The sequence below is a fragment of the Chionomys nivalis genome, chromosome 5, assembly GCF_950005125.1.
Source record: "Chionomys nivalis chromosome 5, mChiNiv1.1, whole genome shotgun sequence".
Classification (NCBI taxonomy): Eukaryota; Metazoa; Chordata; class Mammalia; order Rodentia; family Cricetidae; genus Chionomys; species Chionomys nivalis.
In genome coordinates, this window is record NC_080090.1 from 100,988,669 (window position 1) to 101,011,524 (window position 22,856).

General features: G+C 47.3%; 1 protein-coding gene and 1 non-coding gene across 31 annotated transcripts in view; one reads left to right on the top strand and one right to left on the bottom strand.

The window, feature by feature from the left end:
- Window positions 1-22,856, bottom strand: part of Clasp1 (cytoplasmic linker associated protein 1) — a 218,241-nt gene that overhangs the window by 131,266 nt on the left and 64,119 nt on the right. For all 30 annotated transcript variants that reach the window (XM_057769384.1, XM_057769414.1, XM_057769399.1 and 27 more), the window contains exons 3-7: window positions 11,966-12,044; window positions 11,404-11,507; window positions 10,123-10,214; window positions 7,073-7,148; window positions 274-371 (exon numbers count right to left, since the gene is read on the bottom strand). In XM_057769384.1, the coding sequence (XP_057625367.1) occupies window positions 274-371; window positions 7,073-7,148; window positions 10,123-10,214; window positions 11,404-11,507; window positions 11,966-12,044 (449 nt within the window). The remainder of the gene's footprint in view (window positions 1-273; window positions 372-7,072; window positions 7,149-10,122; window positions 10,215-11,403; window positions 11,508-11,965; window positions 12,045-22,856) is intronic.
- LOC130875254 (U4atac minor spliceosomal RNA) lies at window positions 12,603-12,727 on the top strand. The gene has a single exon (XR_009057189.1). It is a non-coding gene; the product is annotated as a U4atac minor spliceosomal RNA (small nuclear RNA).

Genomic DNA, 22,856 nt, shown 5'->3' on the forward strand with positions numbered 1-22,856 from the left:
AAACCTGAAAACGAGCAGGGGAGGGGCGGATAAAAAGTACTACCAACAAACATATACAGAATAAATACAAGTTTAAATAAAAATTTCTAAGGGCCAGCAGGGAAAGACACTTGCTGTCAGTACTGATAACTTGAGTTCAATCCCCAGTGCTCACACAGAACTACTCCTGCAAGTTGTCCTCTGACAACATGGCACAAGGACCCCCATACACAGAGACACAAATAAATACATTTAAGAAAATTTAAGTGGAAAAAAGAGAAAGTGAGCACTCACCGGGACTGTGGCAGCCCTTTCTTACTGAGGTCTGCCCGCACACGTTCGCCTACATGTCTGTAAATCTCCACCAGACTGTTTATTGCTGCATCTCTAACCTAGACATAAAAGAAGAGATCTTACAGGTGCTTCATGTCACTCCCCAGTTCCTCCAAACAGAAGCTACACAGTCTACATGCTGCTCCAATTTACACCAGCCTACCAGCACATACAATCCCCGGACAGGCTGGACTGGACAAGTGCACATCTTGCTCATAAAACAATCCCAAATCATAGAAACCCAAATTGTAGAAAAAGACCCCAGCTTTTTATACAGACTCCCAAGTCCTCCCTATTCTTTAACATTGTGATCAGGAAAGCAGAATACTAAAAAATAAATAAATAAATAAATAAACAAACAAACAAACAAACTAGGCTACAAGTAAAGCATCAGATGTGAGGTGGTGTGAAGAGCACCCCCCCACACACCGGCTGGGTGAACAGTCTGGCAAGGATTAAGGGATGTGGCCTTGTTGGAGAAGGTGTGCCCTTGTGCATAGGCTGAGGTTTCAAAAGCCTGTACCAGCTGGGCGGTGGTGGCGCACGCCTTTAATCCCAGCACTCGGGAGGCAGAGGCAGGCGGATCTCTGTGAGTTCGAGACCTGCCTGGTCTACAGAGCTAGTTCCAGGACAGGCTCCAAAGCCACAGAGAAACCCTGTCTCGAAAAAACCAAAAAAAAAAAAAAAGCCTGTACCAGTCCCACTTAACTCTCTCTCTGCCTTGTGGATCAAGATGTGAGTCTTAGCTCTAGCACCATCCTGATGCTGCCACGCTCCCTGCCATGATGGTCATGGAGTCTAAGCTTTTGGACCTGTAATCCCTACATACACAGACTCTTTTATAAGTTGCCTTGGTCATGGTAACTAAGACAGTGTCTACGTAGATCACATACAGCATCAGCTTCATGTGTAAGAAGAGTAACTGAGAAATAATGTACTGTAAGGGCCCACATCCAAGGGACTTCCAATACTAAAACAAGCTAACACTAAACACAAATGCTACTTTAAATAAAAGTCAGGATGTGGTCAATGTTCAAAACCAAAGATCATAGAAAGGTAGGATCAGGGCTGCTGGGTAAAAAGCTGGCCCTGTGGGCACAAGGACCCAGTGAACCCTAGAACTCATGTTAAAAAGCCAGGTTGTTATACTTAAAATCTCAGCACCGGAAAAGCAGGGACAGAAGGATCCTGGGGCTCAATGATCATCTAGCAAAGCCTACATGCTGAATTCTAAGGCAATGAGACTCTCTCAAAAAACAAGTTGGACATGGCCTGAAGAATGATATCAAAGTTGTCCTCTGGCTTCCACAAGCATATGAGTATGCGCACACGCGCGCACCCCTACAAAAAGAGAAGGTGGAGAGGAGGAGGAGAGGAGTCGTGTCAGTGTTCAGAAGAGTGAGATATTGCCAGGTCCAGCCAGAAGCGTGGGTCCAAGTAAGACCCTGCTGCTCAAGGCAGGAGGCACTGTGGCCCTCACGAGCTGCAGGTACATCATCTGGCCAGACACAAGGACCTGCGGCACAGGCAGTGAAATCAGGAGACACGGACGGATGTATTTTCTTAGGGAAGCCTCATTATGGAACAAACATTAAATACCAATTTGATGCTAAATTTCTTCAGTATAAAAATGCACGTGAGGTCAATGAGATGGCTCAGCAGGTGAAGTTGCCTGGCACCAACCAAGCCTGACAATCTGAGTTTGATCCCCAGATCTGAGGCACAAGGATCCGCCTCCACAAGTTGCCCTTTGACCATACATATGCCTCTTTACAGATATACATGTTTATTTTCAAAAACGTGTAGTTATATGAGAAGATACTTTTGCTATTACATGAAACACTAAACTTTCTGGAGTAAAAATATTATGTCTGCATGTTGTTTCCAAAAAGTTCAGAGAACAAATACATGTTTTCAAGTACATGGTGCACAAGCAATCATAAAATAGATCTGCCACGGCTAGCTGACAAAGTGCTCACTCAACTGCTCTTCTGGCTTTTCTGTGAGTGTACAGTTTTGCACACAAAAAGAAAATAATAAATTGTAATACAGAATGGCATAAAGGCCAGGTAGGAAGTGACAGGGAGGCAACAGGGTTTCAGATTTGGTCTGCAGAAATGAAACCAAAATATGAAGTGTTGTGGGACATTTGTTTACACTGTGTGAAGATGTGTCATTGTGACTGGTTTAATAAAGAGCTGAATGGTGACTGACTAGGCAGGAAAGGATAGGCAGGGTTTCTGGGGACAGAAAGAAAGAAGATGAATCCAGAAACATGAAGATACCAGTGAGGTGTGGAACAAGTCAGACATGGTACAGAGGAGAGCTAACTGAACCATGTGGCAAAACACAGATTAACAAAAGCAGATTATTTAAGTTAGAAGAGCTAGTTAGGGACAAGTCTAAGCTAAGGCCAAGCTTTTGTAGTCGATAGGTCTCCATGTCATTACTGGGAAGGAAAGTCCCACAAGAAAGCTACATGAAGGAGGAAGGAAGGGGGACACAGGTGACAGTTTCTAGCCCTGTCTGACCTCGTCTCACATGACAGGTAACGAGATCCATAAACCCTCTCGTTCTAATACATCTTGTCTTTTAACGAGATCCATAAACCCTCTCGTTCTAATACATCCTGTCTTTTAAATCGCACACCGCATTCACCAAAAGGCAAATGCTGAATCTCTAAGTCCCAAGACAGGGACAGGACCTCTAAGAAGGTAAGGTTTGGAGCGAGGGCTGTAGAGATAGATGGTTGAGGACCACCCTTGCAGAGGACCTGAGTTCAGTTCTCAACACCCATGTCAGGAGCTCACAACTGCCTGTAATCTCAGCTCCATACAACCCAACAGTCTTACTTGACTTCTCAGGCACCTGTACTCACACGTGCACATACCCACACATAGACAAACACACATGCACATAAATAAAAGTTAATCTTTTTGTAAAGTGTTAGGCATGGAGGTCAGTGGTGGAACAGTGGGTGGCTGAACTGACTGGCAGGAGTGAGGCGCATATATTCCTGTAAGATGCAGTCTGCATGCAAAGCGCAGGTGCTATTACTTCAAAGGCAGATGTGGGGGCAGGGGCTGGAGATCAAGGGTCAAAGGTTTGTCTCACATGTGTGAGGCCCCAGTCTTAATCTCTAGCACTGCCAAAGAAAGGACTCTGAAGGCTGGTACAGTCGTGGGGATTGTTTTCAGTGTTTAGTAGAGACTCCTCAGCCTATAAATCCTGTCTACTACAGGGAATGCAAGTCACCCTGAAGCACCAGCCTCATTTTCTACATGATAGGAAATGGAGATAAATGAAAATAAAGAATAAGCATTTTTTATTAAAGGCCTATAGACCAAACCACTGTAACAGGCTATACCTGAGAGCCATATAGTACAAGTACTGATCAGATTTGGGGCAGAAAGAGGTAATCTGAGGTTTAGTTTGTTAACACAACTTCACACTTCCCATCTTTAAAAAAAAAATGTATAAATCACTTGTTTTATTTTTAATTTTTCAAGTTCATATGTATTCATGTTTTGCCTTGCATGTATGTATATGCATTTTATGTGTGCCTGGATCCCTTGGAGGTCACAATAAGGCACTGATCACACAGAACTGGATTCATGGACAGCTGTGAGCTGCCACGTGAGTGCCTGGAACCAAGCTCGGGTTCTCTGTAGAGCAGAAAGTGTTCCTAATTTTCGTTTTTGAGACAGAGTCTCGCTGTGCAGTTTGGATGATCTGGAACTCACTATGTAGACCAGGCTGTCCTTAAACTCTGAGATCCACCTGTCTCTGCCTCCCGAGTGCTGAGACTCTGGGAATGTGCCATCGCACCTGGCACCTCCTAGTTTTTGTTTAAACTTGTACAGTCTTTCTAACAGCTATCTGGAGCAGCTAACAGTTCCGTTTTAACAGCTATCTAGAGCAGCTACACGGTCCCGTTAAAGGACTTTTCTTTCACGTTTATGCTGCATGGCTACTACTACTGAGAACCAGCCCAGGAGTGCCTGGCTTCGGTAAAGAACAACCTTTTCGCACGTGGAAGCACTGTGTTCTCTGACCAGCTATGTGCAAAGTACATCCATACTGTGAAGATACTAAGACACCAGTACAATAAAGCATTTCACATATTTAAAACAATACATGCCGGGCAGTGGTGATGCATGCCTTTAATCCCAGCACTTAGGACGCAGAGGTAGGTGGATCTCTGAGTTTGAGGGCAGCCTGGACTACAGAATGAGTTCCAGGACAGTCAAGGCTACACAGAGAAACCCTGTCTTGAAAAACAAAGCAAACAATAAAGTTAGGGTGTCTCAAAAACCCAGTGGATGTGGCAGGTGCGAGATAGCTGCAAATGACAATGCCCATCTCAGGCTAAGCAGACTTTTAGTAAGCTGGGCCCAACAGTGATACCAGAGACTAAGAACAATCGCTCTCCAAAGCACTTCCACAAAGATTCAGAAGCAAACACACTACTGTCCTAACAGGAGGCAGGCTCAAGAGCAAGGTGTATACCACAGTCAGCTATACAAGGCCAGGACATGTCTTTACTCAAGGCTTTTTGTGCTGGCCCAGGTAGCTCAAAGTCTGATAGAGCCTCTTCAAACTGATAGTCAATGTCATCTCTAACACCAAACATGAAAACAACTGAGTTAATGTGTTCAGAATGTGGGACTGTGTTGATCTTGCCAAAACCCTAGAGAGATTCCCACACTAGCATCAGCTCTGACCTGAACAAGGGACATGGAGTCAAGGAGCAGTGCTACATGAGAAAAGACGGCCCCCAACCTTGTCACAGTTCAGGGCAGTTCTGGGTCCTGTGAGCTGTGCTTGCTAACTGAGCTTCCCCTGGTGGAAGAACTTTGAGGCTCATCTGAATAGGTTCACAGGGAACAAAAACATCACTTTCAAATCTCTAAACTGGGATCAGAGCTTCTGAGCAGGAAACGCTGATGCTACTCCCACAGCACACAGCAGAGGGTACCGAGTGGGTGAGGTGGTCCTTCCACATCTCTCCTCTAAACACCATCCAGGACCAATGCACAGCGATGCCTCAGCATCCACTGTGGAGAAGGACGGTGCTCTGCAGAGTCCTGCTGGGTATCACTGTGCCGCACATGGCACGGCCAGTGTGGGGTGTCTCTCCTACCACCTGGAGGATGATGCCCACTCCAGTTAGAGAAATACATTGTGTGCTATGTGCCTGCCAACTGGGCATCCCTAGCATTTTCCCTACCTAGACCTGTGAGCCTGCCCTCCCCATGAGCCTGCTTAGTCCTGTGAGTCTGCCTAGTCCTATGAGCTTCCCTTCCCTGTGAGCTTCCCTTCCCTGTGAGCTTCCCTTCCCTGTGAGCTTCCCTTCCCTGTGAGCCTGCCTTCCCTGTAAGCCTGCCTTCCCTGTAAGCCTGCCTTCCCTGTGAACTTCCCTTCCCTGTGAGCCTGCCTTCCCTGTAAGCCTGCCTTCCCTGTGAGCTTCCCTTCCCTGTGAGCCTGCCTTCCCTGTGAACTTCCCTTCCCTGTGAGCTTCCCTTCCCTGTGAACTTCCCTTCCCTGTGAGCCTGCCTTCCCTGTGAACTTCCCTTCCCTGTGAGCTTCCCTTCCCTGTGAGCTTCCCTTCCCTGTGAGCCTGCCTTCCCTGTGAGCCTGCCTTCCCTGTGAGCTTCCCTTCCCTGTGAGCTTCCCTTCCCTGTGAGCTTCCCTTCCCTGTGAGCCTGCCTTCCCTGTAAGCCTTCCTTCCCTGTGAGCTTCCCTTCCCTGTGAGCCTGCCTTCCCTGTGAACTTCCCTTCCCTGTGAGCTTCCCTTCCCTGTGAACTTCCCTTCCCTGTGAGCCTGCCTTCCATGAGAGCCTGCCTTCCCTGTGAGCCTGCCTTCCCTGTGAGCCTGCCTTCCCTGTGAGCCTGCCTTCCCTGTGAGCTTCCCTTCCCTGTGAGCTTCCCTTCCCTGTGAGCCTGCTTTCCCTGCTATCTTCCCTTCCATGTGAGCAGCCTTACTTCTGTGGACCTAGTCCTGTGAAATTGTCTTATTCTATGTGCATGCCTTGTTGGGGTAGCTGTTTGGGTTTCTCCACAAACCAGATAGCAGGCAGTGAGCGATGAGTGCTGTCGTGCTGGATGGTGTGTCTAGCCTGCTCTGTCTCTCAACCTCGGTGCACACAGATCCAAGGCCACCCGCAGGTCTACCATCAATACCCTATCACCTGCCAGCTTAATGACAGACAACCTCAAGTAGGTGCCATCTAATGGCACTGACATCTCCAAATGGGACTTCTATAGGAAACTCTGCAGAAACAAGTCTAAAGGCCCACTGGTGAGAAGGAAAGGCAAAAGCACCAAAATTATTCTGAAACTGTTGAGGCCATTTTAGGTTTTGCTTTGTTTCATTTTATAGGTTTTATTTTATGCATAAGTGTTTCGTTCCTATGCATATCTGGGTACCACAGTGTAACGAGTGGTTGTGAGCCACTATGAGGGACCAGGAATTGAACCCACTGCAAGAACAACACACACTCTTAGCCTTCTCTCCAGCCTCTGTGGTCATTCTAACTGGTAGACTATACAGTATGACTTGGTGCCCAGCAATGCCTGTGATTTCTCAGTACAGGAGAGGGTAGAGTGTCCACTACATTAGCTGAGATGTTTTACACATGCTAGTAGACAGCTAATCTCTCACATCAGAGTCAGAGCTCCCCAGAGGTAAGTGCGCCCACCCGCGGCACACAGACACCACAGTGCACCTTCACAGGCTGCAGGTCTTCTTTCCACTCACCTGGCTGTTGGGGTCTCCCAGTAAGTTACATATATGTGGCACAATCTTGCTTAGTGTCAGAGTCTGTGCCCCAGAGCTGGAAAGCAAAGGCAAGAGTGAGAACAAAGGGAAGAAGATGTCCCGCCCACACCTGCCCTTCTCCACCCCCAGGACTAGGCCCGCACACCAAGGTTCCCTCCATCCCACACTCTTCGCTCTTCCATGGCCTGGCCTTGAAGACTACACCAGGCCTGCACCTTGCCATTGCGCTTGCCTCAGACCCTCGCTCTGCTGTGAAGCTCATACTTCCTGTTCTGCCAAGCAAACTCTTCAGGGTCATCTGGGGGCGGGGGTGCTTTCAGACATTCTGTGATTGCTGCTGGTGACATCTGACTAGGCGCTGCTCTACTGGGGACTTTGTGACAAGACAGTGACAAGATGGCTGCAGGGCATCTGACTAGGCTCTGCTCTACTGGAGTTTGTCACTTTTCCTCGAGTTCCATCTTTACTTTTATTTATGCGCATGTCTGTCTGTGTGCCAGAAGAAGATGCCAGGTCCCCTGAAACAAAATCCATGGGCAGTTGTGAGCCGCCTGATGTGGGTTCAGGGAACCAAATTCAGGTCCCCTGGAAAGAAGCAAACACTCTTAATCACATAACATCTTGCCAGCCATTTCGCCACTCCGATGCCAATGCCCTAGACCTGCTCTGTGAATACACGCTACAAAACAGCACAGACAGCTCCGGAAATAATTCCAGCAGTTTCTTCTAAAAACTAGAAATGGGCTGGGGAGTGGAGTATGGCTCAATGGTTAAGAGCACTGGCTACTCTTCCAGAAGGCTCGAGCACCCGCACGGCTGCTCACAACCATCTGTACTCCAGTTCCAGAGGATCTAACACTCTCTTCTGGCCTCCAAGGATGCCAGGCAATCACGTGGTGCACAGACGTACATGCAGGCAAAACTCCCAAACATAATAAATAAAAAATAAACAAAAAACGGGCTTAGGAAATGGCCCTTCCATTGTACTCTACCTCAGAGAACTGAAATTTACACTTGTGCAGAAAGTTGTATGCATATGTGCAGCAATTTTACTCCTAGGAGGCCGAAACTTGCAGCCACCACATTTTAGTTAATTGATAAATGGCTAATTAAAACTGGATTACATCTGCAGTATATATTCTATACAATATAATCTATACCATAGGATAGATTCTTTTTTTTTTTTTTTTGGTTTTTCTTTTTTTTTTTTCTCTTTTTCGGTTGTTTTTAATTTTTTTGATTGGTGTTTTAAGAGTACTTTTCTTTGCCTTCATTCTCCAGAATGGATTTCACAGCCATTTCTCCACTAGCTGATCTCTCCACCACAGGACTCTGATGGTCTCATTGTACAACTTAGCTTGTCATCCACTCCTTTTTTTCAATCATTAGTAATTAATGGTTTGCAAATGACTTATTAAATTTTTCTTTTTTCCTGGCAGACTGTAAGCTCCATGACAATGGAGCTGTTGTCCAATGCCAACCTTGTTCATTTCTACAAGCCTAATACTTGACACTTCCCACATTCTCAATATCTGCTAAATGAATAAAGTCAACTCCAAATGTGGCAGGCTGCAGGGCTACAAAGAGAGAATGCTTTTGATTAGGTTGGAAAAGTACAAATCTAAAGTGTTCTTTCTTTATAGACTTTTTTTTATTAATTAATTAATTTAATTATTAAAGATTTCTGCCTCTTCCCCGCCACCACCTCCCATTCCCTCCCCCTCCCCCAATCAAGTCTTCCTTCCTCCTCAGCCCAAAGAGCAAGCAGGTTTCTCTGCCCTGTGGGAGGTCCAAGGACCACCCACCTCCATCCAGGTCTATTAAGGTGAGCATCCAAACTACCTGGGCTCCCACAAAGCCATTACATGCAATAGGATCAAGAACCCATTGCCATTGTTCTTCAGTTCTCAGTAGTCCTCATTGTCCATTATGTTCAGCGAGACCGGTTTGGTCCCATGCTTTTTCAGTTTTTTTTTGGTTTTTCGAGACAGGGTTTCTCTGTGGCTTTGGAGCCTGTCCTGGAACTAGCTCTTGTAGACCAGGCTGGTCTCGAACTCACAGAGATCCGCCTGCCTCTGCCTCCCGAGTGCTGGGATTAAAGGCGTGCGCCACCACCGCCCGGCCACAGGATAGATTCTATACCAAAGGACTGTGCCCAGCACTGAAACAAAATGAATCATCTCCATCAGTAGCATACAGTGCAAGCTCTGGGGAATTTAACTATGTGGAGATCTAGACTGCAACCCTGACAGAGTATACAAGACTGGAGACTGGATTCCACTCGTGTTAACAGTTTGAAGTGACAAGGTCATTGAGATAAAAGTCCAAATCAGTGGCTGCCGCAGGCTATCGTGTGTGGTAAAATGGCAATGGGTGGGGCCTCAAACATACACACAAGGCCTGTGTGCAGCTGTGGCGATGTGGGCAAGCTCTGTGTGCAGCACCCATGTGTCCTGCTGAAGGCTACGCTGTCCTGTATGACAGCCTACACTGGGCAGGTGGAGGGAAGGAGCTACTTCCCAGTACGTTTCTTCACAACTACCTGTAGATCTAATTACTTCAGAAGAAAGAGTGGAGGTCTGGTTTGTTTTTAAAGCTTTAAGGGGCTGGAAATGTAATTTAGACTTTAAAATGGTTACTCAGCATCCCCAGAGCCAAATAAGCAGGACACAGCTTGGCCTATGCCAGTGATACTAGTTCTTGAAGAGTGGAGGCAGGAGGATCAGAAGTTCAAGACATACACGAGACCCTATCTTGAAGAAGAAGAAAGAAAGAAAGAAAGAAAGAAAGAAAGAAAGAAAGAAAGAAAGAAAGAAAGAAAGAAAGAAAGAGCCAGACAGTATCAGTGCACACGTGGGAGGAAGAAGCAAGTGGATCTCTGTGAGTTCGAAGCCAGCCTGGTCTACAGAGTAAGATCCAAGACAGCCAAAACTGTAAGAGCTGTTACACACAGAAACCTTGTCTTGAAAAATCAAACAAACAAAAGAAGCTTTGGCCAAGCACAGTTAGTAGGTTCACCCTAGACTTACGCATTGAGTGTTGCAATAAGGCAGAGGCAGATGCCCTCTCTCGTGCGGAAATTCTTGTGTTTGAAACCTCCGAGCATCCTGTCCCACACGTACTGCAAGTGACAAGAAACAAGAGAGGGGGTAAGGATGCTTCGCAGTAAGGAAGAGGGTCAGGATGCTGCAGCCCTTCGTGGTAAGGAAGAAGTCGAACAGGAACCAAACTGGTCCCATTCTCAGGGTCCTCTCCCAATCCCACTGAAGTAGACAGCGAATTATTTTATCAATCACTTCCAGTTAAAGTGTGAAAAGCAAGTGCACTGATGTACACTACCGGATCCTCCCCGCACCCCAAGGAGGTGTCACTACCCCACATCATGACTGAGAACAGTGCAGCCCAAACGACAGCAGGCTCGCACACCTTCTGTCGGGAACAGCTCCTCACTGAGGCTCACCCTAATGTTTGTTTTACCTCCCCTGGGAAACCGCTGCTGGCTGCTCCAGCTGCGTCCCCCGACAATGGTCAGTAGGACCCTGGAAGACAGGGCTGGGTCCATCCACTCTAGCAAGCTCAGCTAACTGTCATATAGAAACCAGGGCCCCAGCCAGGCCCACCGGCTCCTCAGATACCACCAGCTGCCCCTTTCCAGAGAAAACGGGAACCAGTCTCTTCAGTGACCTGAAGGGCACAGAAGATTAATCAAACACTCAATAACCATGTCAAACCCACTAATTTATTCAAGTGATACATTTTGCTAGTTATATATTTAAATCTCTCATGAGGTGCGACTGTGGGCCATCAGAATGTTCATCACTGTACTGGCTACTTCATGTGAACTTGGCACAGGCCAGAGTCATCAGAGAGGAAGGAGTCTCAGTAGAGAAAATGCAGCCATGAGATCCAGCTGAAGGGCATTTTCTTAATTAGTGATCAATCGTGAGGGCCCAGCCCATGGTGGGCAGTGCTCTGGCTGGTGGTTCTGGGCTCTATAAGAAGGTGGGCTGAGCAAGCTATGAGAAGCAAGCCAGTAGCCAACACCTGTCCGTGGTCCCCGCATCAGCTCCTCTTCCAGGATCCTGCCTGTTCTGTTTGAGTTCCTGTCCTGACACCCTTCCGTGATGAATAACAGCACAGCGGAAGCAGAAGCAGAATAAACCCTTTCTTCCCTGACTTGCTTTTTGGTCGTGGTGTTTTGTCAAGGTAACAAAAACTCTAAGACAATCTCCAACCCATCAGTTTAAAAGAAATTAAGCCCAGAGAGTTGCACAAACACTGTGCACACAGGTGTGCTTCTCTTGTCCTACCTGGGGGTTAGCAGCTTGATCCATGATCTTTAGCAGCAGGGCTTGGTCTTGCTCCCTCACGGAGTCCTTAGCATCTCCCAGTCTGTCTATTAGACTTGGCAACACTGGAAAACAAAACGGAAACGATTAAATGAAAATAGATCTGAGAAATACCAGTTAACACTGTGGCTCAGTGGTTATATCCACTGCCCACACAAAACAGAAGCAAAAGAAAAAGGAATGGGGAGATTTTTCTACAGATACAGTCGTATAAACGTAACCGCTTAGTGTTTACACTGCCACCACGAAACACCTTGATTTAGTGACATTTAATCTGTGAGAAAATCCAACTGGCTCCTTTTTTGTAGGATTAAAAAAAAAAAAACCGCCTCTCAGAGGAGGGGCTGGGGACACGTACTGGCTGGCATTAAGTCTGATGGCTAATCTTGCATAAAGTCCTTAATTGGTAATATTTCATATTCGAGGTCAGAGCAGGAAGGAATATTTCGGGATTAGAGGGAAAGGTGCCAGTTCAGAGGCAATGAAGGTGTGATGTGGGTGAGTCCTGCTGGTCGCGGCTTACCTGTGCCAATTTGCGCCTTGAACCGGTCCTGCAGCCTTGTCACCAGTGCAGACAGGATGTCCATGCCCAGCAGAACCACCTGCAACGGGAAACAGGCACAGCGTCAGCGGTGCTGCGAGGTAGCGCTGGCCCATCAGGTCCTCATGGTCCCAGAGCCCGGGGCGCCTAATGACTGGGAAGGCTGAGCTGGCTGCTCAGGAAAGGATGCTTGGCACGGAAAAACCGGTTACAGCTTAGAAGAAAAAGTCGCCTGGGCGAAGCTCTATTGAATAGAAGAAGCAGCCTAACCCACAGAAACACCATCACCGCCCATCCCGCCCTGGCCCGGCCCGGCCCGCCCCAGAGTAGCGTATGCAAATTAACCAGTTTCAGTACTACGCTTTCCTCCGGCCCCGCCTAGAGAGGCGTGTATGCAAATTTTCAGACGTGTGGCGCTCGGCCTTCTGGGTAAAACCGAGCAGGCGTCTGAAAGCCCCTCGGGAGTTTCAGGAAAGCAGAGAGAGTAATCGGTGTCAGAAGCTGCACTTGTAGAAAATACTGGCCACCGCGCGGGCTGGGGAAGGCCGCACGCGGTGGTCACCGCAACCCAACCCGGGTTTGGAATTTCCTGGCTGCGGGGAGCGCGTGGTTGCAGGCAACCATCCTTTTCTTGGGGTTGCGCTACTGTCCAATGAACGCATAGTGAGGGCAGTACTGCTAACGCCTGACAACACACCTGCATCGGTTAGAGCTCTGCTTTACCTTGGTGCAATTTTTGGAAAACCACAAAAACCTCTTTTCCACACGAGAGAGTTTAAAGGCAATTGTAAGACTCAGTCCTATCCCTGCGCTTCCCTAGACACCGGCTAGAGGGCAGCCGTGATGCTGTTACTGCAAGGCCGGCTCCTGAACTTTGCCTGTTGTAGCCATGACACCGCCATGAATTAAGAGTGCTTCGTTCTCACAGGTTTCTGGACCCTAGTTCACGTCCAGTTTCCACACAAACCCACTTAGCTCAAATACTAAACCAGGCTGGGAAGGAATCAGACTTGGAAGTGTAAAGAAAAATGTATTTTCCATTCTTCTTGTTGAGACGGAATCTATAAATGCCCCGGACTGGCCTGGAACTAAATGTGTTGCTCATGCTCACAGTCTCAAACTCCCGGCCACTGGAATAAGGGCGTGTTCCACCACACCTCCCCCACACTTTTAAAATAGCTTTATTTACGAGCATTTTCTTTAAAACAAAATTTTTTTTTGTTCAAAATACTAGTCTTACTTTTGGGCCACGACATTAAGTTTTCCTACTAAAGAGCACAGTAAGGAGAAAAGTATACAAACCTGATAAACCACCTCATCCAGGTGACCAAGGTCAGCATGAACAACGCTGTCATGCTGCTAATGTAAACGCAATATAATGGAATATACACTTCACCTCCAATCTCTCCAAAGCCTATGAGCTAGGAGAGGTCCCAAGGAAAACATGAGGTAAAGTCAAAACACCACCAGTGCTCCAGTGTTAAAATCAAAACCAAGGCTATCTGAGAAATTGCACAGGGAAGAGAGAAGGAAACGAAATATAAGTATCCTGATAGAATTCCCAAGCGGGGCAGGGGGTGGGAACAGAATTTCAGAGAGGGGAAGCGACAATTTTCCCTAAGGAAAAGCTAAAGATCTAATTTGACCACCAGGTTAGGAGATGAAAATGTACAGATAACCTTGTACCAAATGGTCCGGAAGGGCACCCAGACACTGAGAATAACTTTTTATAGCACCTTTATTTGCCTGGGAAGAGGGAAATGGCATTCTAAAGTTGCTGGGGTTTTTATTGTTTGTTTGTTTGTTTTGGTTTGTTTTTACTTGAAAGAACCAAATAATGAAGAGACCAAATTAAGAGTCAATGAATGGCTCTGTTTAAAGTGCACTATACACAGAGCGAGAGAAACAGGAGGGAAGTCGGGATAGATCCAAAATACAGCCTAAGGAGGCAATGGGTTAGAGGAGTCTGAAGCACACACAGGTGCACAGCAGAGCGCACAGAGCACACAGATGCTCAGACAGCCGAGCCCCAGCGGGGGGAAAGCAACAGCTGACTCACTAGGCGGCTACTACAAAGGAAGGGGGAGAGAGGGATGAAGAGGGAAGGGAAGAGGGACCATGCCAATAAGAACTGTACGCTGCTGGTGGGAGTGTAACTGAGTGTCAGTGCGGGAACTGTCTTCAGAAAATTAAATAAAACTTAACTATATGATCCAGCAATTCTACTTCTGGACATAAACGCGAAGAAGGTAACGATGGGTGAGGGTCAGCATTCGTGGCATGGTTTCTGCAGGCACGATAGTTGGTGAGTGGGTGCTCACACGTGGTCTTAGACCAAGACTGCAGCCCTAACGCGGGAGCAAAGTCAGCCACACTCGTCTTCCACCCTCCTTATCCCATAATAAATTCCCCAAATAAAGAATTTATACAATTTAAATTGAGCGCCGTTCTGAGCAGCACAATAAAACCTTACACTACACTGCTCAGTCCCACTCAGAATGCGAATCACCCCTCTGGCATCCAGTACCCAATGACGCCCTCTATGACTCACTGGGCGGTCATACCAGCTGGTCTGCTGGCAGCTATGAGCGTGCTAAGGAAGCCCTTAGCTACTGAAAACTGCTCCCAAAGCAAAAGAGTGACACTGATAATTCGGATATGCCAAAGAGAAAAGAATTGGGGTTACAGGGCCATAGTTCTACACCTGGCTTCCCCTTCAGCAAGGACTTCATAGCCTGGGGAATATATGTAGAAATACAAACGGCAAGACACTCAGTGCAGCTACTGGGAAGCAGAACAGGAGGAACAAGGGCAGGAGCCACTGGTTCACATGCAGATTGGTTGATAACAAACAGAATTCACCAACAGTCAGGAAAGGACTCAAGCATTTGGGGCAAGGATGAGCAGTGGGAACGGTGCTGTTTTACATAAACGCCCTTGGGCCAGTGTGGTACCTAGAGGGGGATAAAAAGACAGTGGCTCCTGCAACCCGCCAGGCACAAGTAACACATGTCAGCAACCCCACGATCCTGGGGTAGGAGATTTTCTGAGCCAGATAACCACAGACTTCACAGGCCTAGGCTGTGAACTGGACCGTACTTGACTCTCATCATTAGGCACTGCGAGAGAAGCAAAGCAGGGCAAACCCATGGGTCATCAAGGCCGTGATGTTTACAAACTCTGCCGAGACTGTTTTCAGTGCAGCTCCACCACATTCTACACAGGCCCGGTGCTTTCAGGTTTGGGCAAGTCACAACACCTCCCAGCCAACACCAGGTGACCTCCAAAGTCATGTGAATCTCTTTGGTGCCCTGATATCGCCAGGTCCTGAAAAAGTACACAGGCTCCCTAAGCCTAGACTCATGAGGGAGGGACAGGGTACACCACCCACTGCCAGCCACCCCATTTCCAAGTGTGAAGAGCACCACCTAACTATACATCCAGTCTACAGAGCACACAGAAGGGCTAACAAGCTTTATCACTATGCCTGGTACACAGTAGGTACCCATAAGGATGCCGCCCCTTCATCGGGGCCAGGAAGAGGGCTGGGTTCGTAAAGTGCTTGCAATCAAGTGTGAGGACCCAATGTCCATACCCAGAACCCACACAAGCGTCAGATGTGGTGCCATGTGCCATGTGCTGGGGAGGCAGGGACAGCGGGATCCCCAGGTCTTGCTGACCGTGTAGTCTAGCAGACTATGTTATCAGTGAGACAGCATCTCAAAACATCAAACACGACACACTTCACCTCCGGGGCACTTAGAAATATGAGGCTCAGTGAAAAAAACACAATGCCAAGGACTGCATGCTGGATGAATCTGCTCACGAGAAACTTCCAGAAACAGAAAGGAGACAAATGGTTTCCTGGGGCTGTGGTTCAGATGGAGAATAACCATAAACAGGCATAAAGGATCTTAGGGGGGGACAGAGAATGTCCTAAACCAGGATTGTGGTGCTAGCTCTACAAATCTGTAAGAATAAATGTACTATACATGTGCTAAATTTTAGGTATCTCAATATTTTCTTAAAGGTGAAAGCTATTACTAGGCTTAAAAGAATTCTCCAGCCTTTCTGGCAATGGACCAGGGAATGACTCTGGCTGCTGAAGAAAGCAGCGGGTTCAGGGGTCAGGAAGTGAAGTAGGGGTGAAGAACAAGACCTATGTACAGACCCAATCCCGAGAGGCTGCACAGACACCACCCTAGACAGAAAGCTGGCTTCTAGACTCCCACAGTGCTCTGCACTCTTGGTGGTAAACACAGTTCTCCAAAGTTCTGCAAAATGTATTCAGGTGACTTGCAAATTGATTCTCCCTCCAAACAGAACACAAGCTCCATGAACACAGAAATCTGCACCTAGTTACTCATTGTCTAGAGCCTAATCCACTCAAGAGATGAATGAATTCGCTTGTTGTCCCCTTGGAAAAATCTCTCTCCTGAATCTGAAGTCAAGTTAAATATGAATTCTTTCTGACGTATATCCTTCTGTCCATATTTCATTCATCAAAGTATAATTTCATCACTTCCCCCGTCCTTCCTCCAACTCCTCCCATGGCCCCTCCCTCCATTATGCACGATGGGGGAGGGGCACAGGGAGGACAAAGGACAACTTTGTGGACTCAGTTCTCTCCTTCTGTCTCTGTGGGGTTACAACACTGAACTCAGAGCCCAGGCCTGAGCACCATGTCCTTCACCATGTAAGCATCTCTCCCACGGCTTCTGCACTCCTTTATAGGACCAAGGCATGACGAGCCGGGCTCTTGTGTGAGAAACCGGCACGAGATCTACATCCCGACTCTAGTTCTGCCGGCAAATGATGACAGGTAAGCCACCTTCGGTCCCGTGACTACAGAGCTACAGTGGCTGTCAGGGCTCTATGAGCTCTCTGGCTGGCGCTCCCCTGTTCATCCGATTCTGTGGTCTACACTGAATCGGCAACAGCAGCCTTGGGCTTCCACCTATGGCCTCCTCAGAGTTTATGATGGACCTACGACATTCTACTCATGTCTCAATGTGGTTCACAGTTTAAATCAGCTGCCTCTAACACTTCTGATCATATGTCCTTAGTAGAACTCCTAATATGTACTCATGAAACATATGACCTACTGCTGTGCAAATGTACAAGTACAGAACATCTGCAAGATAGAGTAACTTCAAAAAACAAGATTAAAAAGTACATACAACCCAGTTTTCTATTCCAGTGACCCCACTAATCTGGCTGGTAAAGGCCCCATCAAGCAGACAGCACTGCTGCACCACCTTATAGAAAGTCAAGGAAGTTCTCTAGAAGTCCCAGGAAGCATCTTACTCTGACCAGAAGAAAGGGAGAGTCGAGGTGACACACTCCTGGGGCTCTCACAAGTTAAACTACGAAAAATCTCAGAGACAGACAGGTCCTCCCAGGACTATGCTCATACTGTTTCCTAACAACAGCGTCCAGGGCTGGGGAGATGCTCAATGGGAAAGATGCTTGCTGTGCAAGCACAAGGACCAGAGTTCTGATCCCTAGAGCCCAGGTAAAGCTGGGTACAGTGTTACATGATGTTAATCCCAGCATTCCTACAGCAAGACAGGAGGGAGGCAGAGATTGGAAAATTCCCAGAGTCTGAGGCCAAGCAATCTGGAGTTCTCAGATGATGAAACTCAAACAAGGTAGAAGACAAGATAGACCCCCAAAGATGTCCTAAGACCTGAACTTTAGAAACTGAAGTTTGCAATTTGGCCTGTGTACCCTAAAATTCTTTTATGGAAAAAATTAATCCATTGAACTGCAGGCATCGGCAACCTAGTTTCACTGCAATCAGCACTAAAAAGCTAGGCCTTAGCTAAACTCAAAGATTTTAGATCCAGGTCACCGTGGCAGAGGTGGGCTACGTATCTCTCGTGAGATCTGTAACCCTCATGGATGAGCCAAGACAAAAGGGCAGAATGCACAATCTCGGGAAATCCAGATGATAAAACTCAGAGATGATGGCAGCCGCGGGCAAGCACATGGAAAAACAGGAACCCATATAGATCGCTGGTGGGACTATGACAGGCGCAGTCTCGTAATCTGCCAGCATTAAACAGCAGGGAAATTTTCTCCTAGCCATTCCACTCCTAAAGAAACACTCAAGAGAAGAGAAAAGTCTGTCTGCAAGACAACACACAAGTGCTCGAAACACGGCTGTTCACAGGAGTCAGCAGTCAGCCCACGAGTACAGTGAGTAACAAAACATGGCACGTCTCCACGGTGAGTATTCGGGAATAATGAAATGCTATAAGCTGAATTCATATCACAACATGAATAAAACAGCCTGAGAACAGTACCTGCCAGTGACGTGAACTAAGCACAAAAGGACACCTGCTATATGGTGCTCGTGAAATATTTGGGACAGTGACAGAAAAACGCTCAGGGATGAACTGTGGCTGGCTGACGGGCGCCACTGCCAGGCACTCATGGCTGCTCATGACTAGGGAGTTCCTTCCTTGGAAAATGAAGGTTTTTAAAGTTAGATAATGGTGGCCCATCAGGTAAAGGCACTTAGAGTCGGGCCTGATGAGCTGTCAATTCCTCAGGACCCACAAGATAGAGAGAAAGGATGAATTTCCGCAAGTTGTGCCGTGGCATGTGTGCACACCCACACTCACAAAATAAATAGTTAGTAACCTTTAGTTAGACAGTGTTGCTTCTAGAACTGTTAATATGCAAAAATCAATGAGCTGCATGCTACAGAAAGAGTGAGTTTTCTAACAGCGCATTTGTTTCAGTGAGGCAGTTAGAATCAGCAGCAGCAGCAGCAGCACTAATAATTTCCTGACCTGCTATTCCTGAATGGACTCAGGAGAAGACGGTTATCAACAAAACACAGAAGCTGCGCGATAGAGCCAGCAGACCATCAGCAGTGCTGTATCAAGTCCTTTGTGGTTTTTATTATCACAAATGTACTCTGCCCACGTTAGATGCTCGATTAAATATATACCGTAATTTTTTAATCATTTTAAAGGAAGGGGTTAATTAAAATATAACAGCACAAGTACCAGAGAGATGACTCAGCTGGTAACGGCGCCTGATGACAAGTGTGGAAATGTGAGTTCCACAAGCTGTCCTCTGGCCACAATACTTGTGCCGACACACATATATGCACTCGTGTGTATGCACACACAAAACAAACAAATAAAATATATATATACACATACATGCATATGTCGAACAGAACAGATAACATCACCTCACTATCAATGCTATGAAGCAGCTACTGAAAGAAACACTCTAGAGCGGCAGACACTTAACATGGAAAGAAGCCTGAGCGGGAGGTGAAGCTGAAGAACACGGCAGAGAGAACGACTCTACAAACCTCCAATGCACTGGCTGTGTGCAGTGTGAAAGCAACTTTTCGTCCTGGACATCATCACACGTCTGTACTATGAAACTTACACGCATATATAAATGTGAGATTTAACACAACAGGAAGGGGAACGTGATAAGGACACCAAATGCCTTGCTCTGTCTCTGCATTTGCACCCACCCCACACTCATATGCATACACCACATATCACAGACACACACGTACACACAAGCTTTCCAAAGTGAAGAAAAGATTGTACTGGAACTCCTAGTATCTGAAAAGACTTAGTGTGTGCCGCTGTGGCTGTGGAGGCCAGAGGAAAATCCAGGCACTATTCTTGAGGCACTGCGGTGGTCTGAATAGGAATGGCCCCACAGGCTCACATATTTGAATACTTGGTCACTAGGGAGTGGCACTATTAGGAGGTGTGGACTTGTTGGGAGTAGTTGTGACCTTGTTGGAGGAATTATATCACTGGAGTGGGCTTTGAGGTTTCAAATACTCAAGCCAGGCCCAGCACCTCTCTCTTCCTGTTGCCTCTGACACAGATGTAGAACTCTCAGCTCCTTCCTTCTCCAGACCACGTCTGCCTGCACGCTGCCGTGCTTCCCACCAGGATGACAAACCTCTGAACTGTGAGCCAGCCCCAATTAAATACTTTCCTTCATAAGAGTTGCTGTGATCATGGTGTCTCTTAGCAACAGAATGCTGACTAAGTGCTGTCCGCTTCCCTAAAGACAAAGGGCTCTCACTGGGCTGAAGCTGATGGAGTAGGTTAGGCCAGCTGGCCACTGAGTCACAGCCACCCGCCTGTCTCCTGCTCCCCAGCACTGAGATTACACGTGTGTACCACCACACCCGGATTGTATATGTGCGTCTGGGGGACCAAGCTTGGATCCTCATGCGTGCCCAAATGAGCTCTCTCCCAAGCCCTTAATGTGTCAAACCTGAAACACATCAATTCAGCTCTCTAGGAGCTGCTGCCGAGGAAAGGCAGACTGTCTGGTTTTCTCTGCAGGGTGAAGAGGGAATCCTCACCTGAGAGGGCCTCAGCTCCATGGTTATCGCTACCACAACAGGGCAAACCTTTCCCTAGCAGGTATTCTAAGAAAACTAACATGAAACCAGGTGATAACTATATGCAGATTATGACATTCTCTCCACTTAGAGTATATTTCTAATTTTTCGCAATACAAGTTAAAGAAAACCAATAAAGGTGCCCTCTGTATTTGACCTCTAGAATCCATCTTCCTTGATCACTCAGAAATCAGGATTAGGATCCAGGGAGGAAGGGGACTCACTGACCGCACACCTCTCTCCAGACCTGCCTTCCCTTCCTGTCTACTACAGCACCGAGCGCAGATCTCATACAGCTCCTGCCACAGGAACACTCGGTCCAACAGGGCAAGTCCCAGGACCGAGGAAAGAGGGTGTGAATTTATTCATCACTAGCTGGTTGACAATTAAAAATTAATTGACAGTGGCACACCTCTCACCTCAGACTCTTGAACAACCGAGACTACAGGTTCCGACACCATGCCCGGCTCTATGCCATGGGGTGAAGGAGCCACGGTGCCCGGCTCTATGCCATGGGGTGAAGGAGCCACGGTGCCCGGCTCTATGTCATGGGGTGAAGGGAGACAAACAAAAACAACAATGAGATCTAGAGGACATGCTCACTCTCCCTCCCATGAAAGACCATCAGTCTTCCAACTAGCCCATCTCCAACAGTCTGCAGGTATCGGGCACAAAGCCAAAGATCAGGCTGCTTTCATTAGGAAGCCTGCAACTTTCAAGAAACAGAGCTTAATGCCAGCGGTGTTCTGTGGTCTATTTCAGGATGAGATGTTTGCCCCTCATAAACTGAACATCCACAGTGAAAGAGAGACAGCCTCTAGCCCAGACATCAGGTCCTCCTAAGACTAGGGTCCCTGCCTTCTCTGTAAGTTCTTACAGCAAAGGGCTGGACTCAGCTCAGGAGCAGGGCGGGCAGGCGGCTCAGGGCTGACAACACCTACCAGCTCATGTGCTGAAAGGTATGAGTTCTTCCCAAAGGGAGTGATTTTGAAATTAAGTGCCCACAGCCCAGGAGGTCTGATCCTTCACCAATTCAAGCTCCCACACCTTTTCCTATATTCTACTTGTCAGGAATCCACTCATACACACAAACACACACACACACACAATCATTCAGCAAGAACAATCCCAACAACACACGAGACTAGACAGTTGCTCCAACACTGATGGAGACTTGACTCCATTAAAAACAGAAGAAGCTGGGCGTGGTGGTGCACACCTTTAATCCCCTTTAATCACTCGGGTGGCAGAGGCAGGAAGATTTCTGTGTTCAAGGCCAGCCTGGTCTAAGAGTAAGTTCTAGAACAGCTAGGGCTACACAGAGAAACCCTGTCTCAGAATTAAAAATTAAAAATTAAAAAAGGTAAGAATAGGAGGAGGAGGAGAATTATTAACAAGCCTAGTGGAGCATTCTCCTGAACATTTTCAGATCAATATAATGTGGAAAGTTTTCTACACTGGAGCTGTCCCAAACTCTTCTATTATTTACGGGGATCAAACTAAGCAAAGAGACACACTAGACAAATTTCACTTACACTGCACTTTACCCTGGGGGTCTGGTTCATACAAGTGTTGGTTTCTAAGTCTTCTGTGTCAATGCCAGTGTCAATGTGGGTTCAGAAAATCCCCTCCTTTGTTCGGCTTTGTGCTATAGCATTTGGAAAGGAAGTTACCTGTCTCTTTAGGCCTCAGCTCCTTTTTCTCTCAACCAAGTAGTTCAAGATTAATTTCACATCTCTTCTACCTGTAAAATGTCAATACATTGGCAGAACTTTGCTTTTTTAATTTTATTACATTTATACATTTATTGCAAGGGGCACAAGCAGATGTTAAGTTCAGAGGACAATTCGTGAGGAGCTGGTTCTCTCCCTCCACAGTGTGGGGCCAGGGATCGGAACTCAGGTTGTCGGGTTGGCAGCAAGCACCTTAGCTGCTGCACCAGCAAACCAGCCCTGAGCTAATTTTCTAAGCTCTCACTGCAGTCTCAGGCCAGGCCGAGCTACTGCCCTACAACACTGCCCTTTCCCCACTTGGCTTCCTACTTCCCCTGAGTGCCTCCTCCACTCAATCAACCAACCAATCCCTTCCAGGACCAAGTACAAGTGGTTCTTCTCTAACGGAAGCTCCGCCATCAGGGCTTGGTCTTCTCTTCTCCCTGGCTTCCCTGACCTGCAATCATCATACCCCAAGATCATGTTAAGCTGCCACCTGACTGCCCAATGGTGTCCTCAGGATAATCTGTCTAGTGCCAGCCAGTTTCTTTTCTGCTTACTCCTACTCTTATCTGGCCATGATTTCAAATGTAAAAAGTACAGCCAAGTGGGACCACCTTTAGGAAAGATGAGCAAAGAGTAGGTAAGAGGTGGAAAGTCAAGCTCACTGGCAGGTGGGATGGCTCAGCAAGAAAGGGACTGCTACCAAGCTTGAGAACTTGAGCTCAAGACCCAGGGCCCACGTGGTGGATGGAGA